Source organism: Acipenser ruthenus, chromosome 9 (genome assembly GCF_902713425.1).
Source record: "Acipenser ruthenus chromosome 9, fAciRut3.2 maternal haplotype, whole genome shotgun sequence".
Lineage (NCBI taxonomy): Eukaryota > Metazoa > Chordata > Actinopteri > Acipenseriformes > Acipenseridae > Acipenser > Acipenser ruthenus.
The window spans coordinates 36426149-36442840 of NC_081197.1; the positions used below are offsets into that span (position 1 = coordinate 36426149).

Sequence of the window (16692 nt, forward strand, 5' to 3'; positions counted from 1 at the left end):
GTAGATATAACAGCAAATATTGTATATTGTATAAAGACCAGAATGAATTTATTCTGACAAAAACTGGTATGAGAAAGTGTAGTCCTGGGGAGAAAAGGACTACATCTCCCAGAAGGTCACAGGCTGAAAAGCCTTCATTTGTTTAATTGTTTAATTTATTTTGTAAATTGTTTGATTAGTAATGATCCCCTGCACCTGGCTATCGTTGTAAATTAGAGCCAGGTGCAGGGTATTTAAAGAAAGCAGCCAGTCTGTTTGGGGCTGCTGTGTGGAGAGGCTGCTTGTTAGTGTGCACAACTGTATGAGAAGCAAGGTAGTGTAAAGCCTTTTTGTGGTGTTTGTTTAATAACAGTGTGTTTTGTTTTGGTTTGATTTATGTTTTAACAGGTAAACAGTTTAGCTGTCCTGTTTGTTAGTTTAGGTTCCTGTGCTGTGTTTCAGTTAAGTGCTCAAGAAAAGAGCTAGGTGTTTGTTTTGTTTATTTTGTTTTGTCATTATTAAAATAGTGCAAGAGCGCTTTAGAAAACCTCCATTTCTGTGTCCTGGGTCTATTTTTAAAGGGGCAAAGAACCCGAGTGGTAGCAGTTTTATTACACTGGCTACAAGCGCACTATAAACACATACTGTATAGATATGCTATATGATAGGGAGGAGTCAGTTTTATTATCTCTGGCTTTGAGAACAGTTAGTGGCTTTAGATAAGCTTAGTCTGTGATGGTTTTAAAAAATTAAAATTGCAAATGTCTCACTTCTCAGGAATACAGAAATAAGCTCAACAACTGAATTCAACAGCTTTTTAACACTGCACTTTTTTGAAAATGTATGCATTGTTTTCGTCGTACCCCAAAAAGATATAATTTAGGGTCAATACAAGACCGACCCCTGCAGAGGAAAGAGCAAGGTGTTGCGTAGCACTAGGTTTCAAGTTTGCAGCAAAGGCTGTACAACTGACTGCCTCTCCCCTTGACCCCAGATCTGTGGATGAAGTGGCACTATCCAGATCACTGTAGTATGTTAACTATACATTTACATTTGTGTATGTTGCGGGACTGATTGAGAACACTGAATGAGATTCATATCCCAACAAATCTATATTTAACACATTATAGTTGTACCTTTTGCCAACATAGCAAAACCTTTTCGGTTCTGACACAAAAAACATTAGACATTTCATATGATTTCCTTTTTCTCATTACTGGATTTGAACAGATTTCCTTTGTTCTGCAATATTTATATGTGTGCACTATAGGTCCGCCGTTCCCAGATACCAGCAATGGTAACAAAGAACGACCAACTAGACACTCGCAGGTGCCTAGACAAATCAAAAACAAAAAGTACAAAGAAAATAAAACTTTTAATCAAAACTACAAAATAAAGTTGCTGCACTCTTCCCTAGCCGTACGACCCGGGTCTCCATCCTACAGTCTACCGTTGCCTCTGCCTGTTGGGGTCTGCCCAAGGGTTCCCCGCTCTCTATATTTTTATTTTCTTCTCTTTGGTTTTTCTGTTTTCTTTATCCGTCCGCTCACAATCTCTTAGAGCAGCGCTTCCGCTAGCTCATTGTCGGTCTACAGGGGCCAATCTGGGGGAACAACAGAGCATTATTTTATAAGTCCAGCAATCACCCAAGGCCTGCCTCTCAGCCACTCAGAGAGAGGGAAAGCCAACACACCCTCTTCCCCCAACTCTCCGTGTCTTTGCCATGACTGACAGGCAGATTTTACGAGGCTGCTGCCCTCTTCCTGCAGCACCATGCATACATCAGACAGTCAGCACAGATCTCCCCTGTTGCAGTCCTGCACGCCAATGTTCTGCTATACATTCCTTGTCTTCCACAGTGCTATTATTGGACCTGACCCTAGCCCTGTCTGATTTTATACAATTTGTCTCTTTCAAAACTGGAGGCAGCTAACAATGTTGTCCTGGAATCTCAAACTACTTTTTCAGAGCTGTCTGAGCTTTTTGAAAGTTTACTTTCAAAGCGCTTCATGTGCATACATCAGGTAATCCAACGTACAGTTACTTATCATGGTTCATTTAAAAGTTACTTTTCACAACCTATGCAACTCTAACTAATTATTTATTTACCTTTCAATGAAACTATATTTATAATTCGGGTTTCGTGTGGACAATGCAACATAGTTTATACTTAACAGTCCTAGGGCCACATCGACTCAACAGTCGTTTGGCTGTAAAACTTAATGAGTTGAATTGTCCTATGAAGTCCGGTTCATGATGATTGTTCAATCCCCAACAGGATCAACAACACAGTCCTTATGCACTGTCCCCTTTTCATTCTTCAACCACACCTTCCTCGAATCTTTTGTAGTCCAGTAGACTTAGACATGTCCATCTGAACAGTCTGTTTTAATACACGGCAGGGTATCGCTCTCACCCTAGAATGCAGCCTCTTGATTTCTCTTCTCTAAGGTCCTTAGTCTCCCGTGCTGTGAGCACTTCTTCCTCATATAGCTTCTGCTGCATAGGTTGGCTTTGTGGTATTCTGTGTTGCACTTTCCATATTTGATAACAATTCCAGTCATGAGAGCCTTAGGCTTTGCAATGATAATGGCTTTTCCTAAATATTGTTTGTTCATGTTCAGGTCCTTAGCTGCATTTCTAGAAAGGAGCAGTAATAAGTTTTGTCGTTGGCGAAGTTGCCAGATGCTTTCTGATCGTTATATGGCATTTCCTGAGGGCCCCTTTTGCTTGAAGCACATAACCCTTTACTATCAACACATCTGTTTCAGTATAGTTAATTTTGCCCTTAATGTCTTATTTATATTTCATTCAATGAATTATTCAGGTTGTCAATGATTAATCATCTCCTACAATACTCATGTCGTTGTTGTTGACATTCCAGCAGTGCACTCTATATGGAACAGCTGTCAATTTGAATGATTAAACATTTTGGATGGTGAAACAAGTAGCTGTGCATAATAATAAGTGTTTTATCTTGTTTGTGTATATATCTCCAGCTATTGATCTGTGTAAGTGTGTAACTTAGGGGCAAATGGGGATAATAGAGGATGTTATTTTAGTGAAGTGCATTAATATAATTTTTATAATGATCCTGTATCGGGCCCAAAGAAACGAAAAACATTCTTCACTCTCCCTTGCCTAATTAAGTGTAACATTGTATAAATCTAACACAGTCCAACTGAAAATATTGTATGTCCTTATTTGTTTGGCCGTAACCCCTGTGACATCAGTCATGGTCAAGGATAACTCAGCCGGGCCATGGCATATTCCCCGTTTTATAAAAGTGAAATATTCCTTTTCATCTTCAGTGTTCTATGAGAAATTCCCTAATGTTTTACTGTACTGACAATTGGAAATGGAAAACAAACCCAAAAAAATAATTACAGAAAGAGAACTCTGTTCAAAGGACAAATACAGTGCAGATTGCAGCAGAGAGAAAGAAGTACTGCATTCAAAGTGATTACATAGAAAATAAAAATAAAAAGCTGAATCAACAACCAAGGGGAATAGCAGATAACATATCAAAGAACACTGTGCAATGAAACACTTACAGCTTGTTAAGCTAATACTGTGAGAGAAGTATTGAGTCTTATCTTTTGGGAATATTAACAAAAGATTGTTTTCATCTGATAGGACAGTGCGATCTAATCGAAGAGTTATACTAAAAGGCAGTGAACTGATGGTTCTCACTAGACTCCATATCAGAAAAGTAAAATGCATACCTGCCAGCTTACAAAACTTACAGATCAGGCATTACCAACATTACTGTTTGGCTTTTCTTTTATTAAATGAAAATGCATTTATTTGGTATACGCATGTATAAACAATCAAGCAAGGAACACTTGTAGACATGTATTGATTTTGTCTGTTTACGAAGTACAGATATGGAAGTATGGAAAACAACAAGCTACCAGCATGTGGCAGCCATATTTCTCTCAAACACATGGTGAACTATAGTGGAATGAAAGATGAAGACTTTCTTCAGTCTCCCCAAGAGGCAGGTGATCAATGACTTATGTTGGGAGTCTCCAGGTCAAACCAGGAGATTTGACACATCTGATCACTGTAATTACCATCCTTCCTAGCTATTGTCCAATTACAGGCCATTAATATAATATATATTTAAAGATTTTAGACAGCTCAGATCTAAATAACTCATAAACGTGCTCTATTGCACAATTCTTTCATTGCATTTTTCTTGTATTTAGTGATTATTTGGGGCTTGATCAAAGACCATGAGAATTACCATATTCCTTCGAATTTAAGACTCACTTTTTAAACCATTTTTTCTTCTCAAAAATAGCCTATGTCTTAAATTTGATTAAAGTATAGTGATTCGTGTATTAAAATCGGCAACAAAAGCTGTGACTACCTGAGTACACAAACAGCAACTGACTGATTGCTGAAAAAAGACAAACAAAGACGTCACTGCCCAAATACACAAGAAGCAACATGACTGACTGCCGAGAAAAGACAAACCAAAACATTACTGCCCGATCTCGAATCATCCATGACATACAGGCAGCCATTTTCAAAAAAGCGCCATTAGTTTCCTGAAGAATTCGAAGAGACGTTTTTACAAGTTCAGCGTTTCTAACAAACAGTACCAGCTTGGACAGATCAGAAATGCTGATCAGACCCATATTTTTCGACATGCCAAGCAATCACAACTGGAAATGCGAAGCAGCACATAACTGTAATGCTCTGTGTGACAGCAGATGGCCGCAAACTGCCTCCATATGTGTAACTGAGGTTGTATCTTTGTAAATGCATATTTATTTGATGTTTGATTTTTTACTTAAATTCAAGGGTGTCTTAAATTCGAAGGAATATGGTAATATAGTTGAAGGGCAACATTACAAACTTGTTTTTATTTGACATTGATTGGGTCTGGAAAATAATGCAAGATTATACAGTGTGCAGGTTTACAGAGGTACAATAAAACTAATACTGTACCCCAAAAAATAAAGAATAATGCTGTAGGTTCCGGACTGTAGAGAGTATCACACCATTCATTTCAACAGAGATTTAGCAGGACCCTAATTATACTGTATACCGGTTTGTAGAGGGGCTGGATTAGACAGGTGTTACAGTATCCAGGTCCATATGACCTTGTTTTACTAATCTGTTTATTTTTTCTATAGTCCATTTTTCTTGAGCTGAGAATATGTGGGGTAAGATGACTTTTTACAAAAGGAGGTATAACCTGTCTAAAATGTCAGTGAAATAAGAGTCTCTATTTGTATTTAGCAGAGCAGAGGAAATGCTGTTTTCAAATGTGACAAATAAAATGTACATTTGCAGTCAAGGAGAATATGTGCAGGAAAAGTCAAGACGAGCCTCTTGAAACCTTAGTTGTGACTGATGAGAGCTGATTCAATGTGAGCGAGTCATTAGTAGAAACAGGGCTGAAATCTGATGTGCTTGACTTATCACACTCTCTATGCATCTGTGATCCATACAAAAAGCAATATATTTAGTCCTAATGCATTTTCTTTTCATATAAATGTAATTTAATGAAGGTTTCTAAGCCAAAGTGATGTGTTATTCAGTCAAGCTGCACGTTTTAAAAAATACTTACATTGGCTTGTGTTTCTACAGTATAAACTTTATGATGGCGATGGAGCCAATGCAGGTGAAAGGTCACAATACTGTGTTATTTTTTTTAGAATCAGGAGCCAAACACACGTGGAAAAACAACAAGAGCTGGCAAGCAAGATGGCAGCCAGTTAGACATTGAGAAAATTAATCAAAATCTCAATATTTTTCCTTTTATATATATATATCCTTTTTATGCGGAAAGGTCGGGGAAAAAGACTATTAAAATGGTATCTGTAGCTGTACAGTATCTTTCAAAATCACTACATGGTGGAAATGGTGGGAAAAGCTTGATATGTATCAGGTTTAGATGTTTTAGGGCAGCTGTATTTAGATCTGGCACTTTTTGTATGTGGGATAACAATATAGAACTATGATAAGAGAAATATTGAAAGTATTTGATATATTGCATTGGTTATTCTTGAGGTATGTTAGACAGCAGTTTAGAAACAGAAGGGTGTCTGTTCCTCTTGTTGTATGCAGCATATTATCTGAATATAAATATTTCAAGTAAACCATGCTTAACTGAACAATACGTTGTCTTGGAGAAAGGGATTTTATTTTTTTATATTACCTGCTGATCTTAGTTTGCTCACAGAGAACAGGCTGGTTGGAAGAGAACCACCTGTATTCCAGATTGAGGTGCTGTGGTGTCTGTTTTCTCTGTTGCCTTCTGTGCTGTAGCAGTTGATCATCAGTAGTGCAAATTGGCAAACCCAATGGTTTGCTCGCTGCTGCCACAAATTTATTTAGCCATGATTTTAAGAACATAAGTTTACAAACGAGAGGAGGTCATTCAGCCCATCTTGCTCGTTTGGTTGTTAGTAGCTTATTGATCGCAGAATCTCATCAAGCAGCTTCTTGAAGGATCCCAGGGTGTCAGCTTCAACAACATTACTGGAGAGTTGGTTCCAGACCCTTCCTCTCTGTGTAAAAAAGTGCCTCCTATTTTCTGTTCTGAATGCCCCTTTATCTAATCTCCATTTGTGACCCCTGGACCTTGTTTCTTTTTTCAGGTCAAAAAAGTCCCCTGGGTCGACATTGTCAATACCTTTTAGAATTTTGAATGCTTGAATCAGATCGCCGCGTAGTCTTCTTTGTTCAAGACTGAATGGATTCAATTCTTTAAGCCTGTCTGCATATGACATGCCTTTTAAACCCGGAATAATTCTGGTCACTCTTCTTTGCACTCTTTCTACAGCAGCAATATCCTTTTTGTAGCGAGGTGACCAGAACTGAACACAATATTCTAGATGAGGTCTTACTAATGCATTGTAAAGTTTTAACATTACTTCCCTTGATTTAAATTCAACACTTTTCACTATATATCCGAGCATCTTGTTGGCCTTTTTTTATAGCTTCCCCACATTGTCTAGATGAAGACATTTGAGTCAACATAAACTCCTAGGTCTTTTTCATAGATTCCTTCTTCAATTTCAGTATCTCCCATTTGATATTTATAATGCACATTTGTATTGCCTGTGTGCAGTACCTTAACCCTTTCTCTATCAAATGTCATTTGCCATGTGTCTGCCCAATTCTGAATGCTGTCTAGATCATTTTGAATGACCTTCGCTGCTGCAACAGTGTTTGCCACTCCTCCTACTTTTGTGTTGTCTGCAAATTTAACAAGTTTGCTTACTATACCAGAAGCTAAGTCATTAATGTAGATTAGGAATAGCAGAGGACCTAATACTCCCTGTGGTACACCACTGGTTACCTTGCTCCATTTTTGAGGTTTCTCCTCTAATCAGTACTTTCTGTTTTCTACATGTTAACCACTCCCTAATCCATGTGCATGCATTTCCTTGAATCCCTACTGTGTTCAGTTTGAGAATTAATCTTTTATGCGGCACTTTGTTAAAAGCTTTCTAGAAATCTAAATAAACCATGTCATATGCTTTGCAGTTGTCCATTGTCGATGTTTTATCCTCAAAAAAGTCAAGTAGGTTAGTTAGACACGATCTCCCTTTCCTAAAACCATGCTGACTGTCTCCCAGGATATTGTTACCATATAGGTAATTTTCCATTTTGGATCTTATTATAGTTTCCATAAGTTTACATATAATAAAAGTCAGGCTTATTGGTTTGTAGTTACCTGGTTCAGTTTTGTCATCCCTTTTTGTGGATAGGTATTACATTTGCAATTCTCCAGTGTCAGTACAACCCCTGTGTCAAGAGACTGTTCCATGATCTTGGTTAGCGGTTTGTAAATAACTTCTTTCATTTCTTTTGAGTACTGTTGGGAGAATCTCATCCAGCCCAGGGGATTTATTTATTTAAAGAGCTCCTAGTCCTTTTAACACTTCTGCCTCTGTTATGCTAAAGTTATTTAAAACTGGATAGGAACAGGTCGACATGTGGGGCATGTTGACCGTATCCTCCTTTGTAAAAACTTGTGAAAAGTAATCATTGAATATATTTGCTATTTTTTTCTCTTCATCTATGATTTTGCCATTTGTATCTCTTAGACATTTTACCTCCTCTTTGAATGTTCTTTTGTTGTTATAATATTGGAAAACTTTTGGAATTGGTTTTGGCCCCCTTAGCAATGCTCATTTCTCTTTCTCTCTTAGCCTTTCTAACTTTCTTTTTGACTTGTGTTTGCAGTTCCAAGTACTCTTTCTGTGTACTTTGTTTTTGGTCCCTTTTAAATGGTCTGTAAAGTGTCTATTTTCTCTGAATATTTTTTTAATTGATCTATTAAACCATTTTGGCAATTTTGTTTTAGATTTAGATTTGTCTACTTTTAGGATGTAATTGTTTTGCACCTCTAGTACTACATTTTAAAAAAAAGCCATCCTTTTTCCGTGGATGTTTTCTCTATTTTACTCCAGTCTACTTCTGTTAGTCTTTCACGCTGTCCTTGAGGAGGTAGGATCTGACAAATTGGGAGGTGAGTTGAAGCAAATTATATTCTAGCTTTTTACCATCTGTAGAATAATTTCCTTTTCAGATCATGCAACAACACTGCTTTCTTTACGAAATAAATATGAAAGATGTGTTGCAGTACAACAAGAAACTGGTATGTCTACATGTATGAAATGCTTGTCAAAGATTGGAATAATTCTGTAAACTGCATTTATATTCAGTTTTAAAGAACCAACTGGCTTTGTCAGCAGAAAGCCACCTTTACATGTCAACTATTGTGCTCTGTCCTGTTTCATATGATTTTTTAATGTCAGGATGTGAGTGGTGCAGGTGAATAATAGAATGTCCAGACCAAATGTCCCAGTGCAAAACGATCTGTTTCTTTAAACAAACTAAAACAATATGCCTCTTTACCAGCAATGGTATCGGGGGGTAAACAGCGAGATTGCAGTCTCCAAATAATATTAATTATACACAATAATTAACAGTCCCCGTCCGTGCACGGATATGTGCTCGGGTCCTTTTCCAGTGCTTGCCGTGCTGTGCAGTGTTGTGCAGTCCCGTGAAGTTGGTGCTGGGGTTTTTGGTGCTGGCTCACTGGTTGCAGCTCCCTAGCTCCATACTCTGTTAGCAAAACACAAAACAAAGAGTCAGCGCTCCAGCTTATTAGTTATTCAGTGTAAGGGGCCATACTGACGTAGCCAGTGACGGACTGGGACTAAAAATCGGCCCTGGCATTTTAAAGTGCACCAGCTCACGTTGAGGCTGTGACGATACTTAATAAGAATAAAATGCAGAATTTGCGTTCTGACAGAGAATTGCATATGACATTTTGCAAATTTCAATTACTGAACTAAAAACAAGTTATCTTGTGATGGGACTGTTTTACTGTTTGCTGTAAATATACATAAACCACAGGAGACCTACAGACATATTTGGAATACAGTGTACAATGGGTTTGCTTATTTATGTCAGTAGCCTAATATGTTACTATTGCAGACATTTAGGAGGTGATATCCAAGGTAATATTAACACGCTTTTATATGCAAGACAGAGATACCAAGGGTTGGCTGTCCTAAAGAGTGAGATTCAAGGCCAAAGAGAGGCTTTCCAGGTGGTGTGTCGGGTCATTGCTTAAGACAGGGACTCTCATCTTTGGTTATTTTAAAATGTACACTGCTTAATATTGCATATGAAACACTTCAATCAGCTAAATTAATTAATATTTAACCCTCAGTAATACGGTACAGTTTGCAGGCACATGCTATGTAAAAACAGAATTTGATTTATATTCTCAGGACAATTGGCAGCTTTAACTTAAATAATATACATAATAAGAAACTTGTGTAGTTACTGTTCATAAGCCACTTCTCTCACGTGATTTTTAAGAACGTATTCTGTGGCAGAAAGGTGTAATCCTTATGCAGCTGTATTTTCTTTATGATGCAGTAGCAATATTACGATCTTGGCAAAACCGAACAAAAAACTACCATGCAAATGAAACCACTGCATTGATGAGGTGTGGAATAAATAAAAACACGCATTATTATACTTTCTTCAAATTAGTGTTCAAACTATTTTCTTGTAGGGATCAGCTGTTTGCACAAAATCTCACCCACAGTTTATGCTGCGTAGTCCAACCTAGAGTTTATGCACATGTGCTATTCTTTTAAATGTGGCATTCTATAAGTTAGAAATTTACTTTTAAAGTTTGCCGTCTGACATCACAGTTAACGAAAGCATCAAGTACAGTAAACACGGTCTCTCGCAGCGCTTGGTGCTGATACGATCACTGATAGACTGAAAACAAGAACGCCTGCCCTTACACAATATTGCTTAGTGCCAATTGGTTGAAACGCTAAATGCCAGCACCTGCACCACAATACAATTGGCTGAACAGTTGCTCCTCGCTCCTCTCTCGGGCATGTAGTCTCCATGGTTACCACAGTACACAAGCATGGTTAAGTGCCGTGCCTGAGGCCCCGGATCTGTATTGTTGTCTCTGTACTGTACTGTACTGTACTGCACTGCACTGCACTGCACTGACAATGCATGACATAAGCTTAGGAATGCGAGCTTGAGATAGCATGCTAATGTGTGAGTCCAATGCGGGAGACTTGACATATCGATGAACATAGAGATGAACTTACTTTCTACCTTCACTATTCTATCTTTTTCTCTTCTTTCTACTAACTTTGTTTCATGAAATAAAAGGACTACCCTCAAACAATAAGCAGTTATAAATGTGCAGCTCTGTCTACTGGCCCAGGCAAAACAATAATATTAAAGAGGACCTATGGATCAACCTACTGCTGGCTCTCCTCAAGATCGGCACTAACATTAGATGCTAAATCACCAAATTCTGCAAATTGTTGCTCAATAACAGAAATATCTGCCACAGGATGAGGAATATAATTTACTAGCATTTTATTCGCACCATGATCACGATTCCCAAGTTGAAGTTGATGACGATGGTCGAGAAGGCCTGGGACGACTAAACAAATCCATTTATTTTAACACATTTTTGTGCTTCAGCTTCTAGAATCTGCTTTTTTCTTCTAATTTTCTCTGCTCCGACTTTTCGATTATTTGATTTATCTATCTTTCTAACAGGGAGTGCAGACCTACTAATTTTGATGTCAACACATGATGACCCAACATTTTAATGTCAACACATGATGACCCAACATTCTGCACTAATTGGTTCAGGATTAGGGAGAAGCCACTCATGAATGTGTGTGTATCGCTGTGTTTTTTAAATAAAGTTGCTGAGAGGGAAGTCCCCTCAATTTTTATTTAATTACATTATTTTAGGTGCGTTCTTAATGTAGTAAGTCACTTGAAGTCTTTTCTATTTGATTAATCTACACGTACACAATAACGAAAGAAAAAAAAATAAAATGTTTACTTTTTTTTTTTCTCATGATCACCGGCCCACTAACGCACCAGCCCCTCTGGCATTTGCCAGATGGCCAGTCCGGGCCTGGACGTAGCTGCTTCCCCTTTGTACCACGAAACTGCAGTCAACTGGTTTCTCCAGTTGCTGTTTGTCCCATAGCTGATTGCAATGGAGTCCTTCCATGTACGTGCAGCTACGTGCTCCCCCTAATATGGTCACCTTCTGGTTTCTGCCTACCGTCGAGGCTGCTTATCTAGGAGGAAGCGTACCATCAACCTTACACAGCGCCCTTTCTGGTCAGGAGGGAGATTTACAGCTCGAATTCCTTCGCTCTCTATCCCAATCCACAATAAGTTTTATATGGAATGACCCACAATTCAAAATTAAATATTATATCTGCACAATACCTATCTTGACCTGCACAAAAATCACGGTATGTTTTCATTTATGGTTAAGAATCTGTTTTGTGGCATCTTGTGAAACTGGCATCATCCACTGTAATGTAAAATAGCCTCCAGCATTTGAATTTTGGATCAGCTCTAAGTCTGAACTGTTTTTCTCTAGTTCGGAACTACAGCCCTCACACTATGAAAGGGAATATGTATGTTTGATTTTACAGAACATTCATAGATCACTACTGAAATGTACAGACACAGAAACAAAAGAGGGCAAACAGTCATGTTAACTAAGTCTCTGCTTAGTCATGGCCCTGATGAATTTGGAATGTTTCCCAACGTAATAAGTGCTATTAGAGATGGCTGAAGTAACACGGTTAATGTTTTATGTCCTTGATCATGTTGCATGTACTGAAAAATTGAGGACTGGACACATATAATGGGATGAAAGGAGGGTGGTATACTTTAAAAAATGTATACATTTACATTCAACTGTTTGGTACTTGGATATAATGGGAGGCATATTTATTAATTATGTTTTATGTCTCAGGTTTAATTGGTCCACCACAGATACACGTATTCAAAGTAAAAACACTGTTCTTATTCAAGTGAGATCAAAGGTTCCTTAAGTAATTGTGAACATTTATTTTTACTTAACTCGCGATATGGCTCAATTTAATAATGTATTTTATGCCTTAGGTCCTCTAAATGCTTGATAATGTTTTATTGAACAGATAACGAAATAGAACATGTAAATTGTATTTATTCAGCAATTACAAAAACGAATGATCAAGATATAAGCAAAATATCATCACAAGCATTTGAACAATATTATGATCCAAGCTTATGCACCTTGGACTCAATTAATAGCATAGTTACCTTGGCTTTGGTTGTGTTGAAGAAAGTTCACTCAAGAAACTGAGGGAAAAAATGTTGTCCTTGTTATTACATTGGCCTTTCTCAGCGAGATGCCCCCAGAAGTACAGTCTTTAAGTTTTCGATGGTCACAAAAACAGCTTTTTTCAGAATGCAGAGTCGAAAGCAAGTAGAATTTAAAAGGTTAGTTACCTCCGTCAGCAAGATGAGTCCGTTCCTGTTAAAGTTTAGTGCGGAGATAATTAAATGTTAATTGTTTTGTTAGTAAAGCTTCAGTAGTTTGCATTAATAGGTTAAAACAAGACTGATAAACTTACATATAGGTCCGCTACCACGCACACAGACCATTAACAAGAAGACTAGAAGCAGATCTTCTTGCTGCTCTGCGAAAGTCTTTTTCTCCTGGTTTCGACTAAAAAGCCTTCAAAGAAGTTCAAAAGCAGATTTCCAGGTAGTTCAAAAGGGCTTCAGTTGCCGTGGCAACGTAAACAGGAAGAGAGAAGACGAACTTCCAGTGTCCCAAAGGGAGTTTCAAAAGCACCCCGTTGTAGTTTTTCCAAATTATGCACACCGTAGTCTGTGGTAGATTTATTTATTTATTTATTTATTTATTTATTTATTAATTATTATTATTATTATTTATTTCTTAGCAGATGCCCTTATCCAGGGTGACTCTATCCTTAACAGAATGTGAGAGAGCACATGACTCCAGCCAATCAGGCAAGCAAAACCACTTCCAATGAACAGCAGCACTCTCTGCACACATACTACTATGATTGGTTCATTTGAAATATAGGGCTATTTTATTAGTCATTTTAAATAGTTTCCGTCTTATCTAGGGAATCTGCTGATGTTGATTGTGGCAGGGCAGCAGCCCTGCCCCTGTGTGTGTGGGAATGTAAGGTTGGCAGGGATGGGGTTAAATCTGTCCCTGCCAGCAATCGCAGGTGACCATTCCCCAATTAGGTGATTTTTTTCTGATTGTGGAGTGGCCACATATATAAAAGCAGGGAGCATTCCTTTGTTTGGAGTTGGTGTTTGAGAGTTTGAGTGTGACCTGTGGGTTTTGTACTGTGTTTTGTCTGTTCAGTGAAGGTGAATGCCCAGCCTGGCAGCAGTTTTTTGTGTACATTTCTGTACCTTTTTTGTTTTGTGCCGGTTTAATTGTTCATGTTTTTGTTAATGAGATGTGTGCAACAGCGCTTCACTGCAGCTTCTGTCTCTGAGTCTCTAATTCCTACTGGTAACATCTTGGTCCGTGATGCTATCCTGTCACAGTGATAGTCTGCATTTGTCGGGGATATGAGTAAAACTTTTAGTCCTATGTCTATTCCTATTAACATTAATTATAACATTTGTGGTAGCTCCACAAGGAGACATCCTTTGCCTAAATTGTCTGATTAGCAATCACAAGCCGGGGAAATCACGTTCCGTTTGATGTTGATTTGACTTTGTTTGCCCTGCAAGGAAATGCCGTCTGTTCCAGTGGAGGTGTTACAGTGAGATATGTATTGCCAGTTAAGATGTTTATTGCCAAATTAATGTTTCTGGTCTGTCACAGCTGGACAGTGTAAAAGAACATCTGCTATAAGATAAGAATCTTGTCATGTCTCTCTTTTATAAGTGAGGCTGTCCTGTTTTATTTGAAAGTGTCTGTTTTGTTTGAAGCTTTAATGTCGCGACTGGAACGTTATATTTTAGACTGTTTCAAAAAAACACAGACCTGCAAAAAAAACTCTTCTGTTTGTCAAAGAATATTTCTTTATAAAAAAGGCTGGTTTGTTAGGATTGGATTTTTTTTTTAACTCCAAATGCATTATAAATTGTTTCTCCATCGCAATAACTTATATCTCATAACTAGAAGAGAATTTTCTTTAAATCTCTGTTGTATTTCCTCCCCTGTGATGAAGCTTATGAAACATCACTGTCTAGAACCGACACCTGCTGCAAAGGCAGTCTGTAGCATATCCATCTACAGCCCATGCTGTTACCATCTTCTGGCTGTGCAATTCCTGCATGTGTGGGCACTTATTTTCAATTCCCTAAGGCATGTTTCCTAAATAACATTTCTATAAAATAACAAAACATCACTGTGACAGGACAGCATCACTGCCAAGCTGTTTCCACCAGGAAGGAGACAGAGACAAGGAAGCTTAAGGTGACCAGATGTCCTGTTTTGCATCATTGCGCCAGTAACAGAATGCTGTGTTGCCATATTCTAACTTATTACAGTACAATGACACTTGGTGTGACTAAAGGGAAGGTTGAATGACCAGTACAGTAGCATTAAAAAGAGGCTGTACAGTGCCGTGCAAATCTGGAGAATTACTGAACAGTCAACGTTCATATTTGCAACCAATCGTGGGCAGGTTGATCCACGTTGCTAAAATGAACTGGTGGCTATCCTCGTCTGAATCTTCACTCTCGCTGCCCGAAGAAGTTTGACTGCTGTAGTCTAACAATAACGGCTCATATAGGTACCATTTGTGTTGGAATTATTCTCTTCATCCATGATATATGTATATCTGTGTGTAAACGGCTTTGCTTCGTGTGTAGCTATAGGCGACAATTGCGGAAAAAAAGCACTGTGTCACATCACCGTGCCATGTTTACAACGCAGTGCACTGGAGCGTGTTGTGGTTTGAACACTTACACAACAATAGGAGGGGCTGTAAAATATGGCAGATGTATTTGTAAACAGGAAGGGCCTGCTTTGCAGATTGGTCACTGGAGGATAGCATGGAGATGGAGCGAGATGGAAAGTGGAAATCAAAGAGAAGATGCAGTTTCTTTGGCAGAAAAGGGACTAGATTTGCAGCAGTAATCAGCAATACAATAGAATCTCGGACTTTGATATTATTGAATTGCTGCTGTGTAATGTAATAACTATTCTTGTGTAGAAATGGAATTACAAAGATAATTAGATCATTTATTCACATAGGTTTTGAAAGTAAAAGATTCCACTCTGAATATCGCCATGGGTCTCTGCGTTCACTTTCAATATGATATTAAATCAAACATTGTCAAAGTGAAAATAAAAACCCTATGGCTTCCCTGTAGCTTGGAAGTTATTCACAATATTTCGATACTGTCCCACTTTAAGGACTTTAAAATCTGGTCACCTTAAGGAAACTACAGGTTTGAACACGCTAATGCACACTTTAATTCTAAATAATAATAATATAAACAACCAAAGACAGGAAAAAGAAAGACTACACATGGGCCAAAACAAAAGGTTCTACAAAAACTTACGAAATGTAAATAAACACTGACATGGACGTATAGTACACACAGACCTTCACCGTCACTAACATTTACCTTAACCATTCTATCTAACTAACACCCGTGATCACCCTATGTATACATCCGTGGCTGGAGCCTTAATTAATCATTTAATCACTTGTCGGCTCTAGCTCCCTTCCCATGTGTTTTGACAGGGAGCAATTCAACCCTTTGTGGTCCTATGTCGGACCAATTTTTCCTTTCCAGTCCGATACAAATATATAAAGGTATTTTCATAAGCTTTGTTAGCATTTATTCAACAAAATTAAACAAAAAATGTAACAAAACATAATTGTGCCTAAGTCCTGAATTCACAAGTTTTGAGTGATTTATTACAGTATTTTATGAACACTGAAAACAAAGAGCCCTACAGAACAGATGACATGTGGCAAATTACTGTTCTACACTAATTGTTATTTGGGAGTACAATATAATCATCCCAGTAATCGATTGAGAAGTAATCAATTATGATCTGCTTTAAGAAATAAATATCCAAATAACAAAGTTCACATTTTTGACAAGATGGCTTCTACCAATTGCACTTGTTCTTTCTGGTTTGTTCTGTATTTTGTGCATTTTGTCTATGAAATCATGGGTATTAAGGTTTGGAACAGTTTAATTATTGTATTAAACTGTATTAGGTCAATGTCACATACTGTAAGTTAAAAATTACATTGGGAACTTCTTACAAATCAAATTGATTACCATACATCTTAAACCAAATATAAATGTGCTTTGAAAGATTGTTTGCCTAATGTTACATAAATATTTCAGTGAAAGTAGAATATG

The 16692-nt window shown here is 37.8% G+C and overlaps 1 protein-coding gene across 1 annotated transcript in view; it reads left to right on the forward strand.

Annotated features, from left to right (window-relative positions):
- The first annotated feature begins 272 nt into the window (after positions 1 to 272).
- Positions 273 to 16692, forward strand: part of LOC117405100 (NALCN channel auxiliary factor 1-like) — a 31764-nt gene continuing 15344 nt past the window's right edge. Inside the window, exon 1 of the mRNA XM_059029924.1 lies at positions 273 to 313. Within this exon, the coding sequence (XP_058885907.1) occupies positions 302 to 313 (12 nt within the window). The 5' untranslated portion in view covers positions 273 to 301. The remainder of the gene's footprint in view (positions 314 to 16692) is intronic.